The sequence below is a fragment of the Lygodium microphyllum genome, chromosome 13 (genome assembly GCF_053477565.2).
Source record: "Lygodium microphyllum isolate KBCC chromosome 13, Lygodium_microphyllum_v1.1.10, whole genome shotgun sequence".
NCBI lineage: Eukaryota > Viridiplantae > Streptophyta > Polypodiopsida > Schizaeales > Lygodiaceae > Lygodium > Lygodium microphyllum.
This window is the reverse complement of record NC_141147.1, coordinates 97,377,767-97,401,479: the sequence shown is the minus strand read 5'-3', so window position 1 is coordinate 97,401,479 and position 23,713 is coordinate 97,377,767. Positions and strand designations below refer to the sequence as shown.

The 23,713-nt window shown below is 48.1% G+C and overlaps 1 protein-coding gene across 2 annotated transcripts in view; it reads right to left on the bottom strand.

Moving 5' to 3' along the window:
• Positions 1 to 23,713, bottom strand: part of LOC148026940 (uncharacterized) — a 148,049-nt gene that overhangs the window by 75,100 nt on the left and 49,236 nt on the right. The window contains exon 4 of one of the 2 annotated variants that reach the window (XM_087691485.1): positions 12,527 to 12,581. In XM_087691485.1, coding sequence (XP_087547611.1) covers positions 12,527 to 12,581 — 55 coding nt within the window. Of the gene's footprint in view, positions 1 to 12,526; positions 12,589 to 23,713 lie in introns of both variants that reach the window. The other variant, XM_087691487.1, reaches the window with a different exon arrangement.

Sequence of the window (23,713 nt, the reverse complement as noted above, 5' to 3'; positions counted from 1 at the left end):
CTCCAGTCCCCCATGGAGGCCCTTGGCTAGACCATAGGGGTGTTAGATGCTCCAAGTGGTACTATCAATGCATCTATCAGCCATGCTGAGAGTCGAGACTCGGTGCACTACTAGAATCGGGCCGCCTGTGCTAGGGGCCACTCGATCACATCCCTCGGAGCTCTCCATTGTGGAGGGGCTTGAAAGATAATAATCAAGTGTGGGACCTCGGCACCAGCCCACCAGTTAATGTCCATCATGCACCCAGGCCACTGTTGTGCAAACAATGCTAATCCTTGATCTCCCATCCACTGGGAGATGTGATCCGCCACCTGACTCTTCAACTCCTCTATCTGTGTGGTCGTCCACTTCCCTCAGTGAGAGGACCGAAGAAAAAAGGCATAGTTTGGTCCATCCGGTGGTGTTAGTAGATGGACCTTGCCCCTACTTGACTTACGAACCACGAAGATCCCCACCTCTAGAGGTAGTGGGAACTCTCCACGCTCCGCAACTCTCAGGTAGGACCATGGGCCACTGCGGAAGAACTCCTATGGCAACAGCTGTGCCTGTTTCGAGAAGGTGTGACGGGAGGCAAGGGCGGATGAGCTGGTGGCTGCATGGGAGGGAGAGGACTGCTGGTGCGAGGAGAAAGTAGGTATGTGTGGCTCATCACCTCCTGTGGGAGGGTTGGGGGGGAGGGGAAACTTGGGGGGACCACCTGAACCGGGTGTGGATCAAGGGGGTGCTTGATACGAAAAGTGGTGGGGGGAAAGAGGATCGAGGGATGGTGGGATGGGCAGGGATGCATGGCACGCGTATGGGGGGACTGGTGGCCTGGAAAGGGGGGGCTGTGGGCTAGGGTCAGTGGGAAGGGGGGGGGGAGATGTAGAGGTGGGTGGGTGTCTCTCTCTATCATCTCTGTACTCGTCTAAAACTGTCCACATCCACCTGTGGGCTTGTCGGCGGAACGACCCTAGCATTGAAGCGCATACACTCTACTGCCTGGTGCCCAAAGTCATGGTAGCGTAGGCACTGCCCTGGCTGCCTAGTCACAATGACCTGCTGTCTAAAGGAGTGTCCGCCTACCTCAATCTCTAGGAACTGTGGGATGTTCTTAACCTCTTTCACTGCCACCCGTACCTTGGGGACTCTTGCAGCAGTCACTGCATCCGCGAAGGACGCGGGAAGGACCGTGCCGAAGAGCCATTCAAAGTCTTCCACCAACTGGCAATACTCTATCACTAAGCCGGGAAAGAAAAGGGTGACCGGTTGCCGAAGAAACCTGTTGTGGAGTGCAAATGCCTCCACAGTGAAGAAACTGTACCAAGGGACCATGTATATGACCCCCTTCATGGACGCATAGGGTGAGCTGGCAAGTAGCTCACGAGCTGCATCAATCGAGCTTAGCCGAACCATGAAGATCCCTTGGCCCATTAGAACCACCTCCACGATCTGTGCTGTGCCGATGCGCAGCGTAGAGTGAAGCCAGTCCCGAAGCTGGGCCTTGGTTGGGGAATGTCCTACTACCTGACCATAAATCGTTGTTTCCTTTAGCTCCAGCTCTTTAGCCCAAATGGCTAGGAGCTACTTCTCGGAGAGGACGATGCGCAAGGTGTTTGACTGGGGGACACTCGCTGAGTGTGCCAGCATTTGACCAGAGGTTTCCATTGCGCATCCATTCTGAAAAGCTACCAGTCACGTTGCAGTGCTGCCTGAGGGGGAAAGTTGCTACGGACGGAGGGAGCAAGCGGGGGGGGGGGGTGGTTTTGGTTTTCATGTTTTGGCGGTGGGGGAGGTGTTGGACACCGCGGATATCGAGTTACGCTGGCAACGGATAGAGAAGGTGTGTCCCAGGACGATGGGCGGGGCGGAGGAGAACGCTGCCAGTGGCCAAACGGGGCAGGCATAAGCTATCAGGGCGGGGGCGAGCAGTCGGGGATGGCGCGTCAAATGGAGCGGGCGGGAGGAAGCACAGGCCAAAAGGCGAACGAGCAAGCAGTTGCAAGGGGGGGGGGGGGGGGGGGGGGGGGGGGATATACTTCACACAGGCAGGGTGGGTGCGACAGGCTGCAATCAAGGGGGTGGATGCGATAGGTCATAGGCGGGGGTGCAGGCAAGGAGCAAGTGCCACTAGGCCGCAAGCGTGGGCTACAAGTGCGGCAACAGATTTCACGAAGGGAGGGCCGCTGGCGATGGCGACGTGGAGGGAACAAGCGGGGCGGGCGCAATGGATCAGGCGGGGATGGCACGACGGATCAGTCAGGGCCGGGGTAGCTTGCGCAACGCGACGGGCAGGAGTGTTGACTGCGAAATCCTATCATCTGTTCGATCCTCGGAAAAACAAGGCAATTGTTAGGAGGGATGTTGTCTTTGATGAAAGGGACATAGTGCACTTCTCTACACTAGACTCTTCGTCCTCACCTTCGCACGCATCATTTGAGATCATACCTACTAAGCCCGGTCTACTACCCACTCCTAACCTTCCTATAGATACTTCAGCTCCTAGGCCTTCTCCACCACAAGACCCATTATCTGGCTAGTATCAATAGGCCATGCGGCATTCGAGGATCCTTCCACCAGATTTCCCTCTGGAGGGCCTAAAAGGTATGCTCGGCTCACCGCTCAAGCTTCATATGCATCGCTATTTACGGCTAATTACATTACACATCCTCAGCCGACAAAAGACTCTCCAAGTCCCTCTATGGTGTGAGGCCATGGAGAAGAAATTGGATAGTATTGATCGCAATGGGACTTGGACATTGGTGGATCATCCTCGTCACAAGCTGGTCATCGGGACAAAGTGAATTTCTAGGACTAAGCTAAAGGCCGATGATACTTTAGACAAATACAAGACTCGCCTTGTAGAACAAGGTTTCAAGCAAAAGCACGGCATTGACTACGAATAAACCTTCGCACCAACCACTCAGTTGACGTTATTTTGTCTGTTGGTTGCACTCGCCACTCTCCACAATTGGCTGATCTATCAGATGGATATCAAAAGTGTCTTTCTGAACAGTTATTTGGAGGAGCAAGTCTGTGTGGAGCAGTCTCCCAGCTTTTCTTCCAGTAGGATCCCTGACTCGATACTGCACCTCAGCAGCTTTTTAGGCGCGGAAGGGGGACATGATGTGGAAGGAGTTTTTCTAGGTGCACCAGCCTCGCACCTCAAGAAAGCAGATACGCAGCCTTCGAGATCAGTATGGGAGGACTCGTTCTAGCCCAGACAAGCTGATGGAGATTGCCAATGATTACTACAGACGCCTTTTCCAGCAAGAGACGGCCTCACCTAGAGGACAGAGATGTAGACAGCAGGTATGGGATCACATCCCACCCCTCGTCACAGAGGAGATGGGATGCTCCCTCCTAGCCCCCTTCACAGAGAAGGAACTAGAGGAGGCTTTCCATACACAGGATGGGCAGAAATGCTCCGGGGAGGATGGCATCTCTAAGGCCTTCTTCACTACCTATTGGGAAGTGGTAAAGGATCCCCTACTGATGGCCTTCTAGGAGATTTTCACCTCACGACAGATGCCAAGGAGTCTCTCGGTAGGCCTTATTAGTCTTCTCCCCAAAGGGGGAGACCGATTGGAGCTTTCCCAGTGGAGACCGATCACCTTATTGTCACTGGCCTATAAGGCACTGGCAAAGAAGATTGGAAGGCAACTACGCCCCATGCTGCCAAACATCATCCATGGCACACAGACAGGATTTGTCCACAATAGGAGTATCCTAGACAATGTATTCACCTTCTTTGAAGCCACAAAGTGGGCTCAGCACAGTGGGCAGAGACTCGTCGTACTACTCTTGGATTTCGAGAAAGCTTATGACAAGGTGGACTGGGATTTCCTAGAGGGCACCATGGCAAGGTTGGGTTTCCCCCAAGCTTGGATTCGTGGGGTCGCCGCACTTTACAGATTGGCCACCAGCAAGGTTCTCATAGGTGGTAGGCGAGGGGAGGAGTTTCAGTTGGAGAGATCGGTTCGGCAAGGCTGCCCCCTGGCCCCGAACCTATTCCTACTCTTTGCAGAGGCGATGTCTCACTTCCTCACATCCCGTGGGAGCGGATTACGCAGCCTCCGGCTTTCCGTGAGAGAGGAGACTGAGTTGCTAGACTCAAAGTATGCAGATGATACAACACTCTACATAGAGGACGATGAGTTGATGTTGGAGAGACTGAGGCTCGCTCTTGAGGTGTTGTGTTCTGCAGCGGAAGCGAAAATCAACTGGCGAAAGTCGATTCGTTTCCTCATAGACCCGTACTCTAGCACGAAGTGGGGCGTCCACCTAGGATTTAGATGGGTGAATAGAGGGCAGACCATCTGGTACCTAGGGTTCCAGGTGGGACTCGACATCACTCCCACCCAGCAGTGTCTTTTAGTCCTCGATTCTATTCGGAGAAAGCTGACCTACTGGAGCACGGCTCGCCTCTCACTAACCAGTCGAGCCCTGGTGGTTAACCAGGTCCTCCTAGCGACGGCCTAGTACATCGCCTCATGTTGGTACTTCTCCTCATCCTGCATAGTGCAGCTTTGTCACCTAGTACGGAACTTCCTTTGGTCCGGGTTAGATGGCTCCAGGGATTCCCAGGCTAAGGTGGCGTGGGCGACCATCATACAGCATCGGTCAGAGGGAGGGCTTGCGATCATAGACCCATAGTTTCAGAGTATGGCCTTCTTGGGCAAGCTAGTTGTCGGCGGCCTCACACCGAGAGGGCAAACCTGGAAGGTCCTATTGCAAGAGGGTCTTCAGGATTGTAGATCAAGGCTTGGCGGTGAGTGGAGGCCGTCCCTGAGATGGATCTTCACGTCAGCCCACATCACCCCCCCACCGGATCACTTTCCCTACATAGCTTACTCCACGTGTGGTAGGGCCTCCGTAAGGCCCTAATCCAAAGCCCCCCATGCTTCCAGGAGGAGATAGACCATTAGCCGGTGATCTAGAACCCCCAAGTCAAAGATCAGGAAGGGGCACAGATTGGTGAGCACCCCCACATCCAATAGGTTGGTTGGGAGGCCGACCCGGCTCATACCATCAGGACATGGCGGGAGGTGTACAGGATGGCGGACGAGGTGTTGCAGTGAGTACCAGGCTGCCAAAGAGGAGTGGAGTTGAGGCGAAGGGAGATAGATGCAACAATATCTCCGGAGTGGCTTGCTCCCCTGATACGGGGTGTCGATAGAGCCCGGGGAGGTATGGGCCGCCAGGTTTTCACTAGCACGCATCCCGCTACAGGTAGAAGGCAGAGTGGGTGGCACCTTGCAAGGGACTTTCTCCACGATTCAGGAGGGGGGGCATCTGGCCCTTGACAGAGAGTAGCAGGATGAGGGGATAGCTGCCCTTTCGTGGAGGAGGATTCGGGTGGTGGGCCTTCAAGGGAAGACTTGGCGATTGGACCCCTATGTTTTCTGGAAGGAGCTCAAGGAGTGGCGCCTTTGGATCTAAGAGGGCAGACCACTTGATGAGCTGGAGTGGGATCCAGGAGAGTGGCTATGGCCGACCATTGCAGTCGCCATGAAGCCACCAAGGTTCCTAGAGTACACTGCCAAGATTGGCACACAGGTACTAATGCAGGAGGATATGGATTGGGCGCCGTCACATAGCAGGCACTGAGCGGAGCACAGCATCACGGAGACGTTCCGAAGGACCTTCTGGTGCCGCCTATGGGATAGCTGGAGGCCAAGGAGGGTATCATATTTCTTATGGCTGGTGGCAAATGGAGGCTTGGCGGTGAGAAGTTGGCTTGCCCAGATGCAAAAGAAGGGAGGTTGTAAGCGTTGCACACACCACCCTCTAGAAACCCCAAAGCACTGCCTTTGGTCATGTGAGAAGGCGCAGCTCGTGTAAAGAGGAGCATGCCGCATCCTTCGCCATACAACACCGAGCCTTGGATGTATCTCATAGGGAGCTTTCTCCTAGCAGGCAATCAGCCAAGGCCATCACCTTTTGTATGAGGCCGGGATGCAGGACACGATATTCATCATTGAGGCAGGGTCGTGCGCAGTGGTTGGTTTGGAGGCTCTACCCATCCACGAGGTACTGGAGCCCACACCACACGCTCTCAAGTATGTGAGATCATAGGGACTCTTACTGGATGGCATGTCTGGAAGGCGCGGTATCAGGAGACTTTCGGTGGAGAGAGACGTTAAGAACAGGCGACCCTAGCTGAGCTCTAGACCTCCATCATCCACTCCCTCCGTGGCCGTTGGGATCAGGTGCAGGGTGAGTCCATGGCTTGTCAGGAGCTCCGTGGTCATTTCATGCATACCTGGGGCGACCAAGACCTGTTTTTCATGATGCAGACAGGCAACCCCAGATGGCGATACACCCCCTCTCCATGACTTCTTGCCCCCATCCCCCCCAGACCGCCCTGAGAGGCTTTTGTACAGGATGTATTTGTGTTTCCACATCAGCTCCAGCTAGTCTGTTGAGCATGAGCACTCCATTGTAATCACTTTCTTTCAGTAATATAATCAGTCACATTTTATTTGCAAAAAAATGATTTACGGATTAGGATACATGCAAGAAGACCACGGGATATATTCATCGCAATATGATGCTTTTCTCTTGCAAATTCTACCTATGCCACACGAGATGGATCTCCCTTTGATGTACTTTATGAGAATATCATGAGATATGCTAGCATTGGGGACATATTATTAGTAGGAGATTTCAATGAACGCATTGGAGATAGACAGAGTGACTTTTATATGCATGACAGTGCCATGTTCAAAGAGATCGACATAGATGAAATAGGCCTACGCAGGAGAGCCCAGGATAAAGAAGTGAGTACCTATGGGACACACCTATTGACTTTGGAAAGTGCACATGGACTAGCCATCTTTAATGGTCTGCCACAATGGCCAGGATCTGACAATTTGACATGTTGGAATCACAAAGGAGGGGGAAGTATTGTGGACTACTTGATAGGCTCACTAGCATTGATACCAGACATCCAAAACTTTAAGATATCTAAGAGACCAATTGGCATAGCAGCAGATCATGCTATTTTGACACTCGTGCTCTCTTGTATCCATATGAAACATGAAACACCATCCCTCCCTAAACATCCCAAATACTACTTTACAGAAGACACCTCACACATCTACAGTGGTTCTCTACAGACTAGTTCACATACATTGGACTTGAGTAGATCGTTGGAAGAATGTACAAGGGATTTAGTAGAGGCCATACATGGATCAGCCATGTATGCATCCTCACACACCTTGCCCCCATGTAGACCCACATGATCTACTACTCCCCAAAATAACTGGTATGATGATGAGTGTAGTCACCCGAGCTTGCTTACAGAGAGAAGTAGAGCTAGGCACTCAAACACATTGCCAAGCAAAGGCGTTCTTCAAACGCCTTGTGCGGAAGAAGAAACGAGACTACTTAGCAAAAGCAGAAGCAGAGATATATCAGCTGTTTTTGGGGCAGGATAGCAAGGGCACATGGAAGATGTTTCATGAAAGACAGCACCCATACAAATTACATCACCAGATACTTGGCTTGACTATGGGAGATAGCTGTATGACCTGCCAGGACGCCACCTATCCAGTCCCCCACAAGCTTGTGGGCCAACATAGTGGTCTTTCTTCACACGAAAGATGGTTAGGGATGCAATTTATAGATTACAAAATGGGAGGGCATAGGATGAAGACAGACTAGTAGCAGAACATTTCTCACATGCTTGTGACATATTAGCACCCATATTAGCACATATGTTCAACACAGCAGTATGTGAAGGTTTCCCTATGAGTTGGTCAAACAATACTATAATTCCGCTATTTAAAAGTGGGGGTCCCCTGATTCCTAGCAACTACAGGACTATCATGATCGGTTATACTTTGGCCAAGATATATGGATCTATATTGGAGCATGAACTTAGTGAGTGGGCTGAAATACAAGGCAAGAGAGCACAAGGACAAGAAAGTTTCAGATAAGCATATACCACACTGGACCATATTCTCACACTTAGAGCCATTATTGAGGAGAGTCGAGCCCGAGACAAGAGGATCTATTGTTGCTTTGTAGACTTTCGCAAAGCTTTTGATGCAGTGCATCGTACACGCATCATGCAGAGATTGCAAGACATTGGAGTACTAGAGGGTATACGATGGGGTGTCTATGCATTATATGAGGCAGTGACAGGTCATGTACGAGCATCTCGGGGGCTATCAGAGAGGATTGACAGTACTATAGGAGTGAAACAAGGATGTCCACTTTCATCCACATTGTTTGGTCTATACATAGATGAAGTGTCTCATTAGATAGACCGAGGAGGAACTTGCTGGCCGCCCTACAATTTTCTTGTGAGTTGCTTACAGGTATGTATTGTGACAACCAGAGGGCCATTGCGCTTGGGGGAAATCCTATCATCACCCCTCGAACACGACACGTGGCAGTTCACTACCACTTCACCAAAGAGCAGGTTGAGCTAGGCACCATTTTCATAGAGCTTGTATTATCTAGTAACAATTTTGCAAATATTTTAACCAAGGCAGTCCTACAATATCTTCTACTGTGAATCAGCTTAGGTACATCCTCCTCTACTTCTTCCAATTGACAAGGAAAGGGTGATTCTCTCTTACTTCTTCCAACTTAAGAGGGAGCGGTTTCCTTCTCTTGATAATAATAGTGATCATGTTTACGGTTTTTTGCTCTCACACATTTATTTATTTTGTATTGTATATTATGGACATTTGTAACTTCATCAGCACTGTCAGGATGACATGACTATAAAGGACACTTGGCCAAGTGAACAATTCTCCTACGAGAGCACTGTCCAAGTGGCACCGTTGTATCACGTTCTACATGACTATGAATACTTACATATTTCTTTATATTTCCCCATGCATTGGCATTCTATTCATATAAACATGCATCTGTGCGTATTTATCCCTTTTCGGTCACCCTTGGAGTGGTTGACTCTGAATCCACCATAATGGTGGCATTGCTCATGGCAATCTCCAAAGGCAATTTTTCTCTATGCTTGCATGTTGGCTTTGCTCGTCTTGCTTGTTCCTGTCGTTTTTCCTCTCTCTCCACATACTCTCCATATGATTGGCATAGACACACACACTTCAGAATCTCTAGGCACTTAGCTCATTAGTAGTGTGTGGGATTATTTTGCTTGTTTTATGAAGGTAGTGGGGCTATCCAATCTTTTTTTCCCATATCTCAGGACACATTGACTCAATGGATAAAAACGGATTTGAAACAATTACTTAACGCTAAATCTTTTGAACAAATTACACCAAAAGCTCTCAAAACCAAAAAAACAAAACACAATCCACTGTTGATTCCATCCACCTTTGTAACACTCAGTAGGCCCCTAGACAGCCAACGTGCACCCTTGGTCTCAAGCCCTAACCTCTCTGGAATGATCACTTGGGCTCCTTTGATAAGATAACCATCACCTCTATAGTCTTGGTAGGTTACTAGACAGCCGACATCTACACTTTGCCCGATGCCTTGGGTAGCTGCTTTCGGGTGAGAGACCTAGGGGTAACAGAAAATCAATATTAAGAGTTTATTTCTCATGCCTCACTTTTGGGCCTGAGAGGGGACGTTGAGCTAAAAATGCATTAGCCTAACTTTAACAGCCCAAAATACGCTTGATTAATAAAGAAACCTTATTTTAAAAAGAAATGCAATCCTCGAGAATTATTGTGTCCCACATGCAAAACCTAATTTGAATGCCCCAAACTTTCTATAAATAGATATGCAACACACCACTCTCCCTCAATCTCGTTTTTGCAGGTTTCAGGAGCCATATCTCTGCTGCCCACACCCCATTCATGGAGGACATCACGGTCAGAGATTCCCCCAACCATTTGCTACCATCTGGCACTTGATTCCAGCCTTTGCCACCTGTCTATGGCTGTCGCCTAGTACCCTGGAGCTATCGCGTACAATCCATGTGTTGTGTTTGATGCTGACATCAACATTTGGTGTTGTTGCCAACAATATGGAGCTATCGCTCTGATCTTCTCTCCTCCATTTGTTGCATTTGTACCTAACAACTGTTGCCCAGTTTTTCTCTTCTCAAGTACATGCGTTTTTAGTATCTCCCTCTTGCACTGCTGCTTGCATCAGATCTAGCCTTCCTTGGCTGCGTTTGTTGGTGTTTGACACCCAAAGGCTGTCTTTGTTGCAATTCGAGATCCATTCGAGTATGACACACTCTACAGCTCCTAACCTTTGCCTTGATCCTAGAGATACAAGAGTTCGAGGTTCAATATTCATTGCATAGTGTGTTTGTTGCATGAGCACTATATATTCATTATTCACTCACTTTACTATTCATTGTGTTCCCTCTCTCTAAAATACCCTAACCCTAACCCTAATTGTGTTGTGTTTATCAGTCTATGCTTTGTCATACGATTGATTTTGTGTTTTTCACGTTTAGGGCATTTCTTCACACCACACCCTTCTGTAAAAAGGAAGGCTTGTTACAAAAAACCAGCTCGGCGGCCTGCTGAAGGTAGTAACACAATGAAACTGCAAATACAGCACTGCTGAGGTCAATGACCGCTGATAGGAGCCACGTGTGGAGCTAGGTGGCAGCTGAACACCAAAAAGCAGGTCAGAACTGCCTGGAAATCAGGTCTTCAGCCCAAAAAATGAAGGTCACCAATCAGCTGGAAAAGGTGTGGCAACTAGGCAGCCAGATCTTCCCTAAAAAATAGCCTAAAAGTAGATGAAACAGTGTGCCAGCAGTAGACAGCACATGAAGATCCTCCATGAACTGAGATGTCCTCTGCCTTGGTGTGTGGAAAGCAGCCAAAAAGGTGGAGTGAAGGAACTCGTGCAAAATGAATGAGAATGTGTTGGGGGTGTCAATCGATAATTCCCACTCCCTATTCATAGGCATGTGAGTCACTGAACTGTCTAGGGCGGCTCCTAGGTTGTTGCAGGCGGTGCCCAGACACTAACAAATAATACAAATAAATCCTTTTTGGGGCTATACAAGGAGAGAAAAAAAGGAATAAATGTAATAAGTAACTCAAGTCATCTCTAGCACCTGCCAATACATGAATGAATAATTGGGGAATACCTCCCTGCACAATGTGGTCTGCATGCATGAGAGCTTGTGCTTCTCAAGAAGAAAGATACCTACTCAACCATCACGAGTAAGCTGCAGTTCATGCTTGACGATCAATTTCCAAGGAATGCAGATCCCACTATAGTGGAGATATTCCAAGCAGCTCGGTGAGTACTCATCAAAAATGTGTAGATTGGCTGAACAAGATCTTGCTTGGCATGGTCGTAGACAAAAAACAGGAAATCAGAGGGGGACACTTGGCAGCCAGTTCAATGGATGATGTTCACCCTCTCTAGGGGTTTCCATTGCATACATGTGAAGTACAAATCGTGTTACAAAGTCAATAGCTGCACATATTCAAGAAACCCATTTTTGAGAAGGTGCAGCTACGGAGTTAACATACTGCACACCTGCAATGGAGCTGAGGGAGAGAAGGCAGATAGCAGCTGCAAGTAGAAAGGGGAGAATAGGAAACAGTGGATACGTAAAGAGGCAGAGGTGAGGATGACCTGAGTAGAGATGATGGTGACAAGGATCGTGAGTGAGGGAGAGAAGGCAGATAGCAGCTGCAAGTAGAAAGGGGAGAATAGGAAACAGTGGATACATAAAGAGACAGAGGTGAGGATGACCTGAGTAGAGATGATGGTGACAAGGATCGTGAGTGAGGTGGGAGAGTTCTTATCGCTAGTTGCACACACCACAATACAGACAGGAACTCTATTGAATGAGTCCCATCACTGTTGTTGGGATTGCCGCTTGCATAGAAATCTAGTTCCATAGCATTTTGGGCAGATAGCACCCCTTAGGTGCTTATTGGCTTACAGACACTTGATTGGTGTTTGGCAATAATGATGTACCTACCTCTGTAAATAGTGGGTGTCATCTTTCAAGATTGATCAGACTCAGATGTCATTTTGAAGCACTCATGCAGCTGCATCTCCTCATGCAGACAGGACCGATTTGCTAGTCTCACTCCCCAGCAGATAAGAATGGGTTGCACTCCATTTTTCTTGTTTTTCTTTTGATGTTGTACAATGTTCTTTTGAACAACTGCAAGATAATTTCTCCTTGTCACAAAAAAAAATTTAAAAATGAATCTAGCACGTGCATCCAGCAGCCATTTTGCTGAGCCAAATGATTCCTGGAAGACATTTAACTTTGACAGTTCAAAAATGATGACTCTCAGTTCCTGTAATAGCACTTGGCCTTTGAGTAAATCTCTATGCTGCATTTCACGGAAAAAGAGCAACAGCAGTCTGTTTGCTGCATCCAGCAGCTTGTTGACTATCTCACCTTTGAGATTTCAATACAAGAAACTGCCACTTGCTGGAAATTCTCACGCACCTTTACCTTGATATCAAAAACCATTGTGCAAATATACAACCTTGCTCTTGAAAAGTAAAACTGCATTCTATATTGCCAATGGGGAAATCATTTGCATGACACATTAATGTAGATTGTTAAACAAAAAACCGCAAAATACTGACTTTTGAAGGTTACCTAGCAGAGATTCCCTTGTTTCTGCAGCATTCTTTAGTCTCTGAAGCCACTCATCCTGTGCACTTTTAAGGCAATTAATACTGGATTAGAATAGAACACTTAACAAGCACATATATTTTAAGCTAAAGACTAAAACTGAATCACAGAAATAGGAAAAGCTAAAGTGAAAACTAACTCATGTGTTCATGCCTTTACTTTGGCTCATGACACAACTGTAAGTACTGCACTCTACACACCACAGTTTTTCGTGCAGCACAAAAGAGACAGAAAAGTATGGGAAGACAGAAGCATGTGACCCTTCCTATTGCTGGAATGAATTAGACAGGAAATGACAATATTGAGCCAGAAAACGACATTTGAATATGTATGATATGCAGCAACAAATAACAAGGTCACTAAAATTGACTTGAAAGAGTTTACTAGACATCAGAAGGCCAAGAAGAAACTTGGGCATATACTTAAAATCAAAGCCTAAGACAAGCTAAAAATGCATGATGTGAAACTAGAGACATGCAAGGAGGAAAGAAGCATATAATAAATGGTGGCAGCATGCTGGTCAGACTAGTCCGTACTTGATGCCTTTGAACCTTCTGCCCTGACCTGATCAATGAACCAAGCTACAGCTGCCCAAGTGCTGGTAACCTTGCATTTGAAGATTATCTTCGTATACAAGACATGGCTTGCAAACTGCTGTCCAACAAAGTCCAAGGAGCTTTCCTCCCAAGGCAACTCTAATGTGTGTAAGGGATTTGCATACAAACATATATCCACATGCAATGTCTAGCATGCAGCACCAATGCATCGAACACCATATGAATGATATGCTTCATCTTTTAGATGAAGATCAAGGTCCAAAAGCTACATCTCTTTGGGCACAAACTTCATAGCCTTTGGTTCATGGATTTCCTGCCACTAGATTGGTCACCTAAGGTTCATGGCCAAGGTTTTAAATTTTGCTTCAAGCTGTGATTTTAACTTCGAAAGAGGGAGAGGAGACTAATATCCGCCAATAGAGTCAAGACACCAAAAGCCAACTAACATGGAAGGCCCTAGCTAGACAGACACAAAATGACCGTGGCCCCGGAACATGATATCTCAAAAATCAAAAGGAAAATCTATAGTCCCCTACTCTACAAGGTGGTTGTTCACTGTCTAACCCCAACTGGGCAATGTCCACATTGTTAAGATACCTAAGACATTAGCCCAATTATTGTCAAATTATGGGTTAATTTCTTTGGCTCTCATACAGACCCAAACCAGAATTCAAGATATTTTATCACAAAGATGACACTCAAGAATTTTTTGGCAAGAAAACTAACTCAAAAAGTTCTATGAAAGGGGATCATGGGCAAGCAACACTTTCCATCCCTGTTATCATCACTTTCATTGCCAGTTTACATCGCAATTGCAATAATTACCATCACCATCAGCTGCATTTGTCTATAGCCCACATCAGCACCCTCCCTCAAAAAGTTCTATGAAAGGGGATCATGGGCAATCAACACTTCCCATCCTTGTGATCATCACTTTCATTGTGAGTTTACACCGTAATTGGCATTGTAAAGAAATACTCAAACACAAAATACAAACACAATGGTATAACAAAGTACAAAGTGATAAAAGAACTAAGGAAGGCTAGGGTAACTCAAAGATAATGAGCACAAAAGATGAATGAATAAATACAATGCTCAATGCAACAAACACACTAAGCTAGGTGAAAATCTCAAAATCAAATGTCTTTGAAGGACTGAGGCAAAGGGTATAAGCTGGAGAGCATGCGGCACTTTGTACAAATCCTGAAACGTAGCAGACAGCCTCCAAATGTGATCAGCAGCTGCAAACGCAGATTTGTAGAGTCTGGATCAGGCTGAACACACAGTGGCAGCATGGAACAATGGGCAGCAGGCTGAGAATTTTCAAGGAGATGAAGGCAAGTCAGGTTTGCTGTAGACAGAAAATGCAGCTATCAAAATGTTCCAAAAAGGCTGGCTTCCACTGTATGGTGCAAACACAGATTGTAAAGGGTCAGGCTGCAGCAAACACAAACAGCTGAAGGGTCACAAGCTATAGGCAATGGCCGGGAACACGTGTCTAGAGGATGGAAACTACCACCAACTACAAACACAAATGTTTGGATGGCTGTAGACTGATCGCTAGGTGCTAATGGAAGGCTCATCACCACCATGAACTGAGGTATCCACCACGGAGGGGTGTAAACAGCATGGAGATGTGGGTGCCAACTAATGGAGGATTTACAATGACAAGATGGGCTGAGTGGATAGGCTACCTCCTATTAACAGATGAATGGATCCTCCCATATTAGGGTTTGGCTTATGGGACACAAACACTCTCTACAAAAGCAGTCATTTAATAAAAACTTTTGGTAATAAGCATGTTTTGGGGCTGTAATAAAGAGCTATGATGCAGTTTTTAGCATAGCGCCCCTCCTCAGGCCCAAAACTGAAATCAAGAAGGGATTGCAAAGCATAGCTCAGCCATAATCATCCTAAGGCATCCCATCCAAAGCAGCCAGGGCATCAGGTCAAGGGTACATATCAGTTTCCCAAGGACCTACCAAGACTACAAAGGGAATGGTTATCTTACTGAGGGAGCCCGAAGGGTCACCCCAAAGAGGCCAAGTGGTAACCTTCCTTGGCAAGGGTGGTAATGACCTAATTAATCAACAACTACAGCAAGCATAAAATTCACATAAACTAAAAATGCAAATGTTACCACCTAATCTTGGACAATGGACAGCCTATTGGTCCCAAAAATCGGTGCCCCTTACAATACTTCTTTATCTTTTATTGCAAATGGGTGAAGTATACTAAGATTCTTCAATGTCCTCTGCTCTCCAAGTGCCTCAGCAGACTTCAAACCAATTTTCCCCTTGGTTTGCTCGAGGATTGGCCTTCAATTAAGTTCCTCATTAACAAATTCCACCCCAAATGTTTGCTGGCTGAATGGCCACTTGAATCTCCTCAAATTGCCCCAATTTCAATGACTGAATTTCAAGTCTTTAGGCCTTCAATTTTTAGGCATGCTTTCCAAGGTCCCTGTCAAAACCTAATTTCTGCTGTAAATTAGGGTTTACAATATAGATTCACCAAAAAATCCACCTCCAATGGCTAAATTTGCTAGAAATTACTGAAGAAGGACAAGAATCGCCTAGAAGATAAGAGAGAACACTAAAGAGAGAGAAAATTAATATTTCCACTACGAGAAAATGGAAGAAATCAACTATTGCCTATCTAGACAGCCATGAAAGCTATCTCCACTAATGCAACACACCAAATATGATGTTGCTTAGCTGAAACAACCCTTAAACTGCTGCCACCTATTGCTATAGTCTCTTCTAAGCATGTCACGAGCTCTTAGAGGCTCTCTTGTTGGCTCGAAATGGCCCATCAACTATTGAAACATTAAAGGCCACCTCCTCTCTCTCTTTTTTTTTTTTGTGAATAAATGTATATTAATATTGGAATATTTACATTTGGCCTTCAGGCCAACCAAATAGAAAGGATACAAGTCTCACATTTTTTACATCAAACCATCAAGTCAGCAAAGAAAGAAACACGTACGCAACTAAAAGTCTACCACAACTCTAACACAAACATGTCATTCAGAAAGGACAGCTGGAGTGGAGCGATCAATATCCAACCAGGGAGCATCAATGTCAGGAAGAACCAAATCAGCTCTCTTTCTCTCTCTCTTTTTTTTTTTTGTAAAAGGTAATTGTATTAATTACAAAAAAGGTACAAGATTACATGATTACATGATTACAAGAGACACGAGGGCCCTAGGCCAACGTGTGGGAAATCCCCATACTAATGCACTAAAAAGGTTACACCAATCATGGCAAGGACCCAGAGGCAATTGCCATATGCCAGGGATGCAAATCCTCCCGAGGGAGCAAGTCGGAGTGTCGAATGAGATCTAGCTGCCAATGCAAGAGCCCTTTAAGCCTGGCAATATGTCTCGGTACATTAGAGACCGAATCAAAGAGAAAAGCATTGCGCGTGGTCCAAATGTGCCAGCATCCCCAGTATCTGAAAAAGTGAAATAAGATCTTCATATGTAACTGTGGCGGTGTGGGGTACTTTGGGCGCACAAAAACCCAATCGAAAGGAGTTAGTGAGGATCCCACCACCGCGCGCCAAGTTTGCGACAAGAGTAACCAGATATTCTTGGCGAGCGGGCAAGAAAGAAAACGATGTCGGGCCGATTCCGCAGTAGTGGTACAGAAGAAACAATTGCCATTCGAGATTCGACGCTTGGAAAGGGCCGAGGCAAGAGGAAGACTACCAATCATTACCCGCCAAAGAAAGACCTTGCATTTGAATGGTGCCTTATTCAACCAGCCCTCCATCACAGTTGCCTTCCACCATGACTGCGATTTCCGCAATCCCCAAACAGTATTAGCTTTCACACCCAACCAATGGTGATCTTGAATGAGAAGATGATACACCTGATTAGTAGAGGCCTTTTCCAGACTCAACCGGCCTGCAAGGTCCCAGTCCTGCCAAGGACGATCCACAACCAGGGCAGGAAAGGGTTGCCTACCCTGAAGCTCCAACAAAAGCTTTTCCCATAAACCACGGTATCCGCGCGGGATCCTGAAAAGTCTCCTAGCAGTCCGAAACGATGCGAGGACATTGCGAGTGGGAAGGGTAGCATCCGCAATCGAAGTCACACCTAAATGGGCCATGCGGTTAAATCTCGGTCTGAGCTGATGTTTGTCTTCCCATGAAAGTAATCTGGATACTGCCAACAATTCTAGCTGAAAGGAGTTAGTCTGCAAGCGGTCCCCTACTGGATGCCAACGGGCCTTTTGGAGCACCACTTTCCAAGAGCCGACCAAGTGCAGTAACAAAGAGGAAGAGGGGCTGGAAAATCGAGAGTCAGCATTAAGGACATGCCACCAGGAGGCCCGAAACCGTGTGTTACCATGGCGTAGCCCGCTGTCCTCAAGAAAATAACGGGCTATGATGGTCCACGGGTGATGATCCACACACATGGCACGAAAAAGAGACCAACGAAGAGCCAGCATATGAGTTTCTGCATCCGAAATAGCGCCACCACCCATGCGTTTAGGGGTACATGTATGTGACCATGAAATCCATGAAATGCCTGTCTACAGGGAATCCTTCTTCCATAGCATGAAATGAATGGGATGAGTGAGAGCCTTCAAAGTAATAGGCGTCCACGGCAGCAATGGCAGGAAATACGTTAGCATTGGTAGCATGATTGTCTGAGCCACTTTGAGGCGCACATGGAATGGCCACGCTTGCGACTTCCAATACATAAACTTCGCCGCCAGTTTTTGTGAAATCCACTCCAGTAGGTCCTTTGGCCGGACATCCACTCCCAACGGGTATCCAAGATGCCTGACAATGGATCCACGGAAAACCACCTGGCCCTGCCAGCCTAATGACTGTAAATCAGGCTCCGTGCAACTGAGAATGGCCGACTTAAAGGCATTGATGCGAAGACCAAAGGCCTGACCAAAGAGCGTCCAAACATCTAATGCCTTTCGAATGTTGTCCCTGTCTGCCCGCAAAATCATAAAGGTGTCATCAACCAAAGATTGACTAATGAAGTGCTGCCCCAAAGGAAGAGACAATCCTGCCAGCTGAGCAGAAGCCGCCATTGAGGATAACATTGAAAGGACCGGGTGAGTCGCCAGGGCAAAGAAGAGAGGACTCAAAGGGCAACCCTGTCTGACCGAGCGTGCAAGGACAAATGGCTCTGTAACCCCACCATTGAGCATAACTCTCGAAGAAGCCGCAGCACTAATGGTGTAGATCAATCAGGACATCCGGGTACCAAAGCCCATAGCAGACATGAGATCTGCAATGAAAGACCAGTCCACATAGTCAAACGCATTTTCCAAGTCCAATTGAATCAATACCACTTCCTGACTGGAGTGCCGTGCATAGTCAATAGCCATTTGCACATTCAAGATATTATCCAAAATGTTGCGTCCCTTGATGAAACCATATTGGAGAGGATGCACAATAGCTGGAAGGTGCTTGTGAAGCCGATTCGCCAGCACTTTGGAGAAGATTTTATACATCGAGCCCATCAAAGAAATTGGTCTCCAGTGTTGCAGCTTTGACGGCGAAGGGACCTCGGGAATCAGTTTGATAAGGCCTTCTTTCCATGAGGAAGGCATGACCCCTGTTTCCCAAACCTGCTGACACATGACCGCCAATGGCTTCACCAATTGCATGGCCAAGTTCTCAAAGAATTCATTAGTGAGACCATCCCAACCAGGACTTTTATCCTTAGGCACGTGCAACAAAACATCCATAACCTCCTCCTCGCAAATATCCGCCTCCAAAGTGGCTTGCATATCAAGTGGAACCTGCTGGCGGACCAGATGATAGAAGACCGAGCGGGCATGCGTAATCTGGCTGGAAGGCGAGGGAGAAGAACCAAGAAGTTCCATAAAATAATTTCTGCACATAGTGACAATGGTCTGCGGATCAGTGACCATGCGACCTTCCGAATCCTGGAGTCTAGTCATATTTTCGCAAGCCGGAGAAGCATGCAAGGCGCGAAAGAACTTATGAGACTGGCAAGCACTATCTTGCAATGTGTCAGTCAAGTCATGCAGCTTGGCCTGTTGATAAGATTTCAACTGAAATACTTGAATAAGATGGGCCAAACGCCTTTCCAGTGACAGCAAAAAATCATCATCTGGGGAATCCATGAGCAAGGAACAGACCAAAGCCAGTAAGTCCTCTGCTGCATGTCGACGTCGCCGACAAAGAGCGGCATGATGAATCCCATACTGCCGAGCAACCCGCTGCACATTAGAGAGCAGCCGCGCAAATGCAGCCAAGCCGTCAGAGGCAAAATCCAATAAGAACCTCTCAATCAATTGCTGCATATAGCCCTGAAAAATTGGATGCTTCAAATAAGAGGAGTTGAAACGTAAAGGGAGCCTATCCAGCAACTGCATAAAAGGTGCAATAGATTGTGCCCACATCTCAATCTGGAGGGGGAAATGGTCCGACAACGCATATTGTTGCAAGACCTTCATTTCCAGCATCTCGAGAAGAAAATCATCCCCTTGCATGATATACATTCGGTCCAACCGCGACCAAGTAGTTGCATATTGTGCGGAATGAAAAGTAAAGCCTGAAAAAGAAGGGTGAAGCCACGACCAAAGATCTTGCTTAAGCACACGCAAAGCAAAGGAATTCCACACCTGGCTTTCCGGCGTATCCATTACCGAATGCCCTGAAGTGGACTGAGAAGAGTCCACACATATTGAAATCTCCCATCAAAAACCCCCTTCGTCCAAGTGACATGGAGCCCTGCAAAGTCGACCAAAGATCCCGTCGGGATGCGGGATCATTCGGAGCATAGAGGCCCAGCAACCATAAAACCTCTCCTTCAAATAAGACTTCGATTACCAGAAAGCGGCCTTGCACATCATTTTTGACAAGAACAGGCTGGTATTTCTCATGGACAATCATCAGCACGCCCGAATAGTGCGTAGCATGTGTCCCGGCACAAAACAGACGGAATCCATGACAATCCACAATTTTTACTGCTTCAGCGTGACTTTTGTGCTCAACTGCACACAATACATCCCACTGGTTCTCGTGCAAGACAGTCCACATGGCATGTTGCTTATGGCGAGAGCAAATGCCTCGCACATTCCACGTGGCTATCTTCATATATCTTCAAAAAAAAAAGTCAGGAACGAGGCGCCTGTTGCCTTGATTTCACCTTTTCCGTGAGAGCATCTAGGACACCCTCATCCAGAAAATCAGCCAATACTGCAAACGAATTCTGGCGACCTGCTTTAGAGGTAGAAGGAAAATCCACTGCCTTGGGAGCGGGGCAAGGATAACGCCGATCCCAGGGTGTAATCACATTACATTTTGTATCAAACGCCGGCGCATATAGGTGGGCCCTTGGGGCCGTCTGTATAGGCTTTCCTTGTAGACTGATTACGGGGGGCAGACGGGGCCATAGTACGCGCAGCCGGCTATGAAGTGAACATTTCTTTCCTGCGCATATACGTGCACACGGAATCTTGTGAAGTATTAGGCCCAGGATCCGCCAGGCCTGCATCCAACTTTTTACCTTTTTTTTTACGTGCCTCAATCCAATCAGTGCTACGAGAATCCAAACCCAGGACCTGTTGTTTGCCTTTATCCACGACATTTGGTGGCTGAAGGGCCTCCTGTGTCGGGGCATCAGGCACCATGTCATCCTTAGGCAGCACAACCTGCGCATCCTCGGAAGACGGTTGCCTTTCAAGGCATTCGGCCATGAAATGCCCCAATTTACCACATGAAAAGCAGTGGCCTGCAAAGTTGCCCCATTTCAAGCAAAAATGCAAAGGATGCATGCCAGAACAATTGAGGCGAAGCCACGCAGGCCTTTTCCTGGCTGTGTCCCATAACATGCATAAACGGTTTCGATTCATAGCCCTGAGACTTGGAGGCACCAGCACTGTTCCCACAACGGCCATCGCATCCTTCAACAATGGCCAATAAACCGCCGGACAATTTTCCACTTCCATCCATACCGGGCATTCTCGTTGAAGCAGACGCTGGAAATCGCCCATAGGGCGCCATGGTACCACATGGACCAAGCGGCGATCAAAGAATAATGGCAGCTTGGACAGAGGAGCTCAGCTCGATCTGTTTCCGATTTCAACAGCACCTCATAAAAGCCGCGAGGTCCAAGGAAGATCTCCTCAACACACTCCCCTTGCAATAAATGGTGCATCCACTGGCGAATATGTGAAAGCACTGGGATCCTGCCAGTGAAGAAAAGTATAACTGCACGGTCATAAAACACCGAGAAGGACCGCAAGACTGATTTCGGGTCCACCGTGGCTTCCAGCACATCATCAGTTCCCGCGTCAGAAAAAGTTTCATTGTTGTGCTGGACATAATCGCCAAGCAGAGTATTGGCAAAGTCCAGCAAATGCTCCCAGTCAATCTCCTGCGAATCCACAGGATCAGAGGCAACCTGCGCATAGGAACGTTCCTGAGGACCCATTGGCTCGTCAAAAGTATGCTTGGAGCGTTTGCCCACAGGCGGCAATTCAGAGCCCGGAGGCATCTCCTCCATGCAAGGCACCATATCCTCCGGCTCCTCTATATCGGAATTAGGGCCAAGGGCTGCCACCGTCCGGTCTAGAAAATCCATATCCAGGCCAGCCATACTGCTGTCTTCTGTCTTCTGGCTTCTCTCTCTCTCTCTCTCTCTCTCTCTCTCTCTCTCTCTCTCTCTCTCTCTCTCTCTATGTGTCTGTGGAAAGGCAAGGCTGCACTGTCTCCGTATGCAGGTCGCAGAACCCAGAGGCGCAGGCTTAGACACGAACAGAGGATACGGCCTCTCGCGGGGGCGACGACCACGGCGGCTGACTGGCGAGGGCAGCGTCCGACAGGCGAGGGTGGCGTCCGACAGGCAAGGGCGGACAGGTCTGGCAGGCGATGGCGGCGGTCAGACGATGGCGTCTGACAGGCGACAGGGCAGCAATCGTCAGGGGCGGGCGACAGAACAGGCTGCCGTCTAACAGGACAGGGCAAGCAGTCGTCAGGGGCGGGCGCGAGGACACGCGACAGGGGCAGGCAGTCGTCAGACAGGACAGGCGTCTGACAGGCGGCTGGGGCAGGCAGTCGTCTGACAGGCGACAGGCTTCCGGTGGCGAACAGGACCGCGACGAGCAGGAGCCGCTGGTGTGACACGCAACAGGAGCAGGAACGATGGCGGGCGAGGGGCGACAGTCATCCGGTCGACGGCAGGGCAGGGCACGCAGGCGGCGTCATCTCTCTCTCTCTCTCTCTCTCTCTCTCTCTCTCTCTCTCTCTCTCTCTCTTTTCGTAAAAGGTAATTGTATTAATTACGAAAAAAATACAAGATTACTGGATTACAAGATACATGATGACACAAAGCCATCATGTGAAGAGGTTTTCTCTTTCTCTTTCTCTCTCTTTTTTCTGATTACAAGATACACGAGGGCCCTAGGCCAACGTGTGGGGAAGCCCCGTAGTAATGCACTGAAAAGGTTACACCAATCATGGCAACGACCCAGAGGCAATCGCCATATGCCACGGATGCAAATCCTCCCGAGGGAGCAAGTCTGAGTGTCGGATGATATCTAGCTGCCAATGCAAGAGTCCTTTAAGCCTGGAAATATATCGAGGTACATTAGAGGCCGAATCAAAGAGAAAAGCATTGCGCGTGGTCCAAATGTGCCAGCATCCCCAATATCTGAAAAAGTGAAATAAGATCTTCTCATGCAACTGTGGCGGTGCGGGATACTTCGGGCGCACAAAAACCCAGTCGAAAGGAGTTAGCGAGGATCCCACCACCGCGCGCCAAATGTGCGACAAGAGTGACCAGATATTCTTGGCGAGCGGACAAGAGAGAAAACGATGTCGGGCCGATTCCGCCGGTGTGGTACAGAAGAAACAATTGCCATTCGAGATGAGACGCTTGGCAAGGGCCGAGGCCAGAGGAAGACCACCAATCATCACCCGCCAAAGAAAAACCTTTTATTTGAACGGTGTCTTATTTAGCCAGCCCTCCATCAGCGTTTTGTGCCACCATGACAGCGATTTCCGCAGTCCCCAAACAGTGTTAGCTTTCTCTCCCAGCCATTGGTGATCTTGAACAAGAAGATGATACACCTGATTAGTGGAGGCCTTTTCCAGACTCAGGCGGCCTGCAAGGTCCCAGTCCTGCCAAGGGCGATCCACAATCAAGGCAGGAAAGGGTTGCCGACCCTGAAGCTTCGACGAAAGCTGCTCCCACAAATCACGGTATCCACGCGGGATCTTAAAGAGTCGCCGAGCAGTCCGAAATGATACAAGGACATTGCGAGTGGCAAGGGTAGCATCCGCAACCGACGTCACACCTAAACGGGCCATGCGATTAAATCTTGGTCTGAGTTGATGTGTATCTTCCCATGAAAGGAGTCCCGATACTGCCAACAATTCCAGCTGAAAGGAGTTAGTCTGCACGCGGTCCCCTACTGGGTGCCAACGGGCCTTTTGGAGCACCACTTTCCAAGAGCCGACCAAGTGCAGTAACAAAGAGGAAGAGGGGCTGGAAACACGAGAGTCAGCATTAAGGACATGCCACCAGGAGGCCCGGAGCCGTGTGTTGCCATGGCGGAGCCCGCTGTCCTCAAGAAAATAACGGGCTATG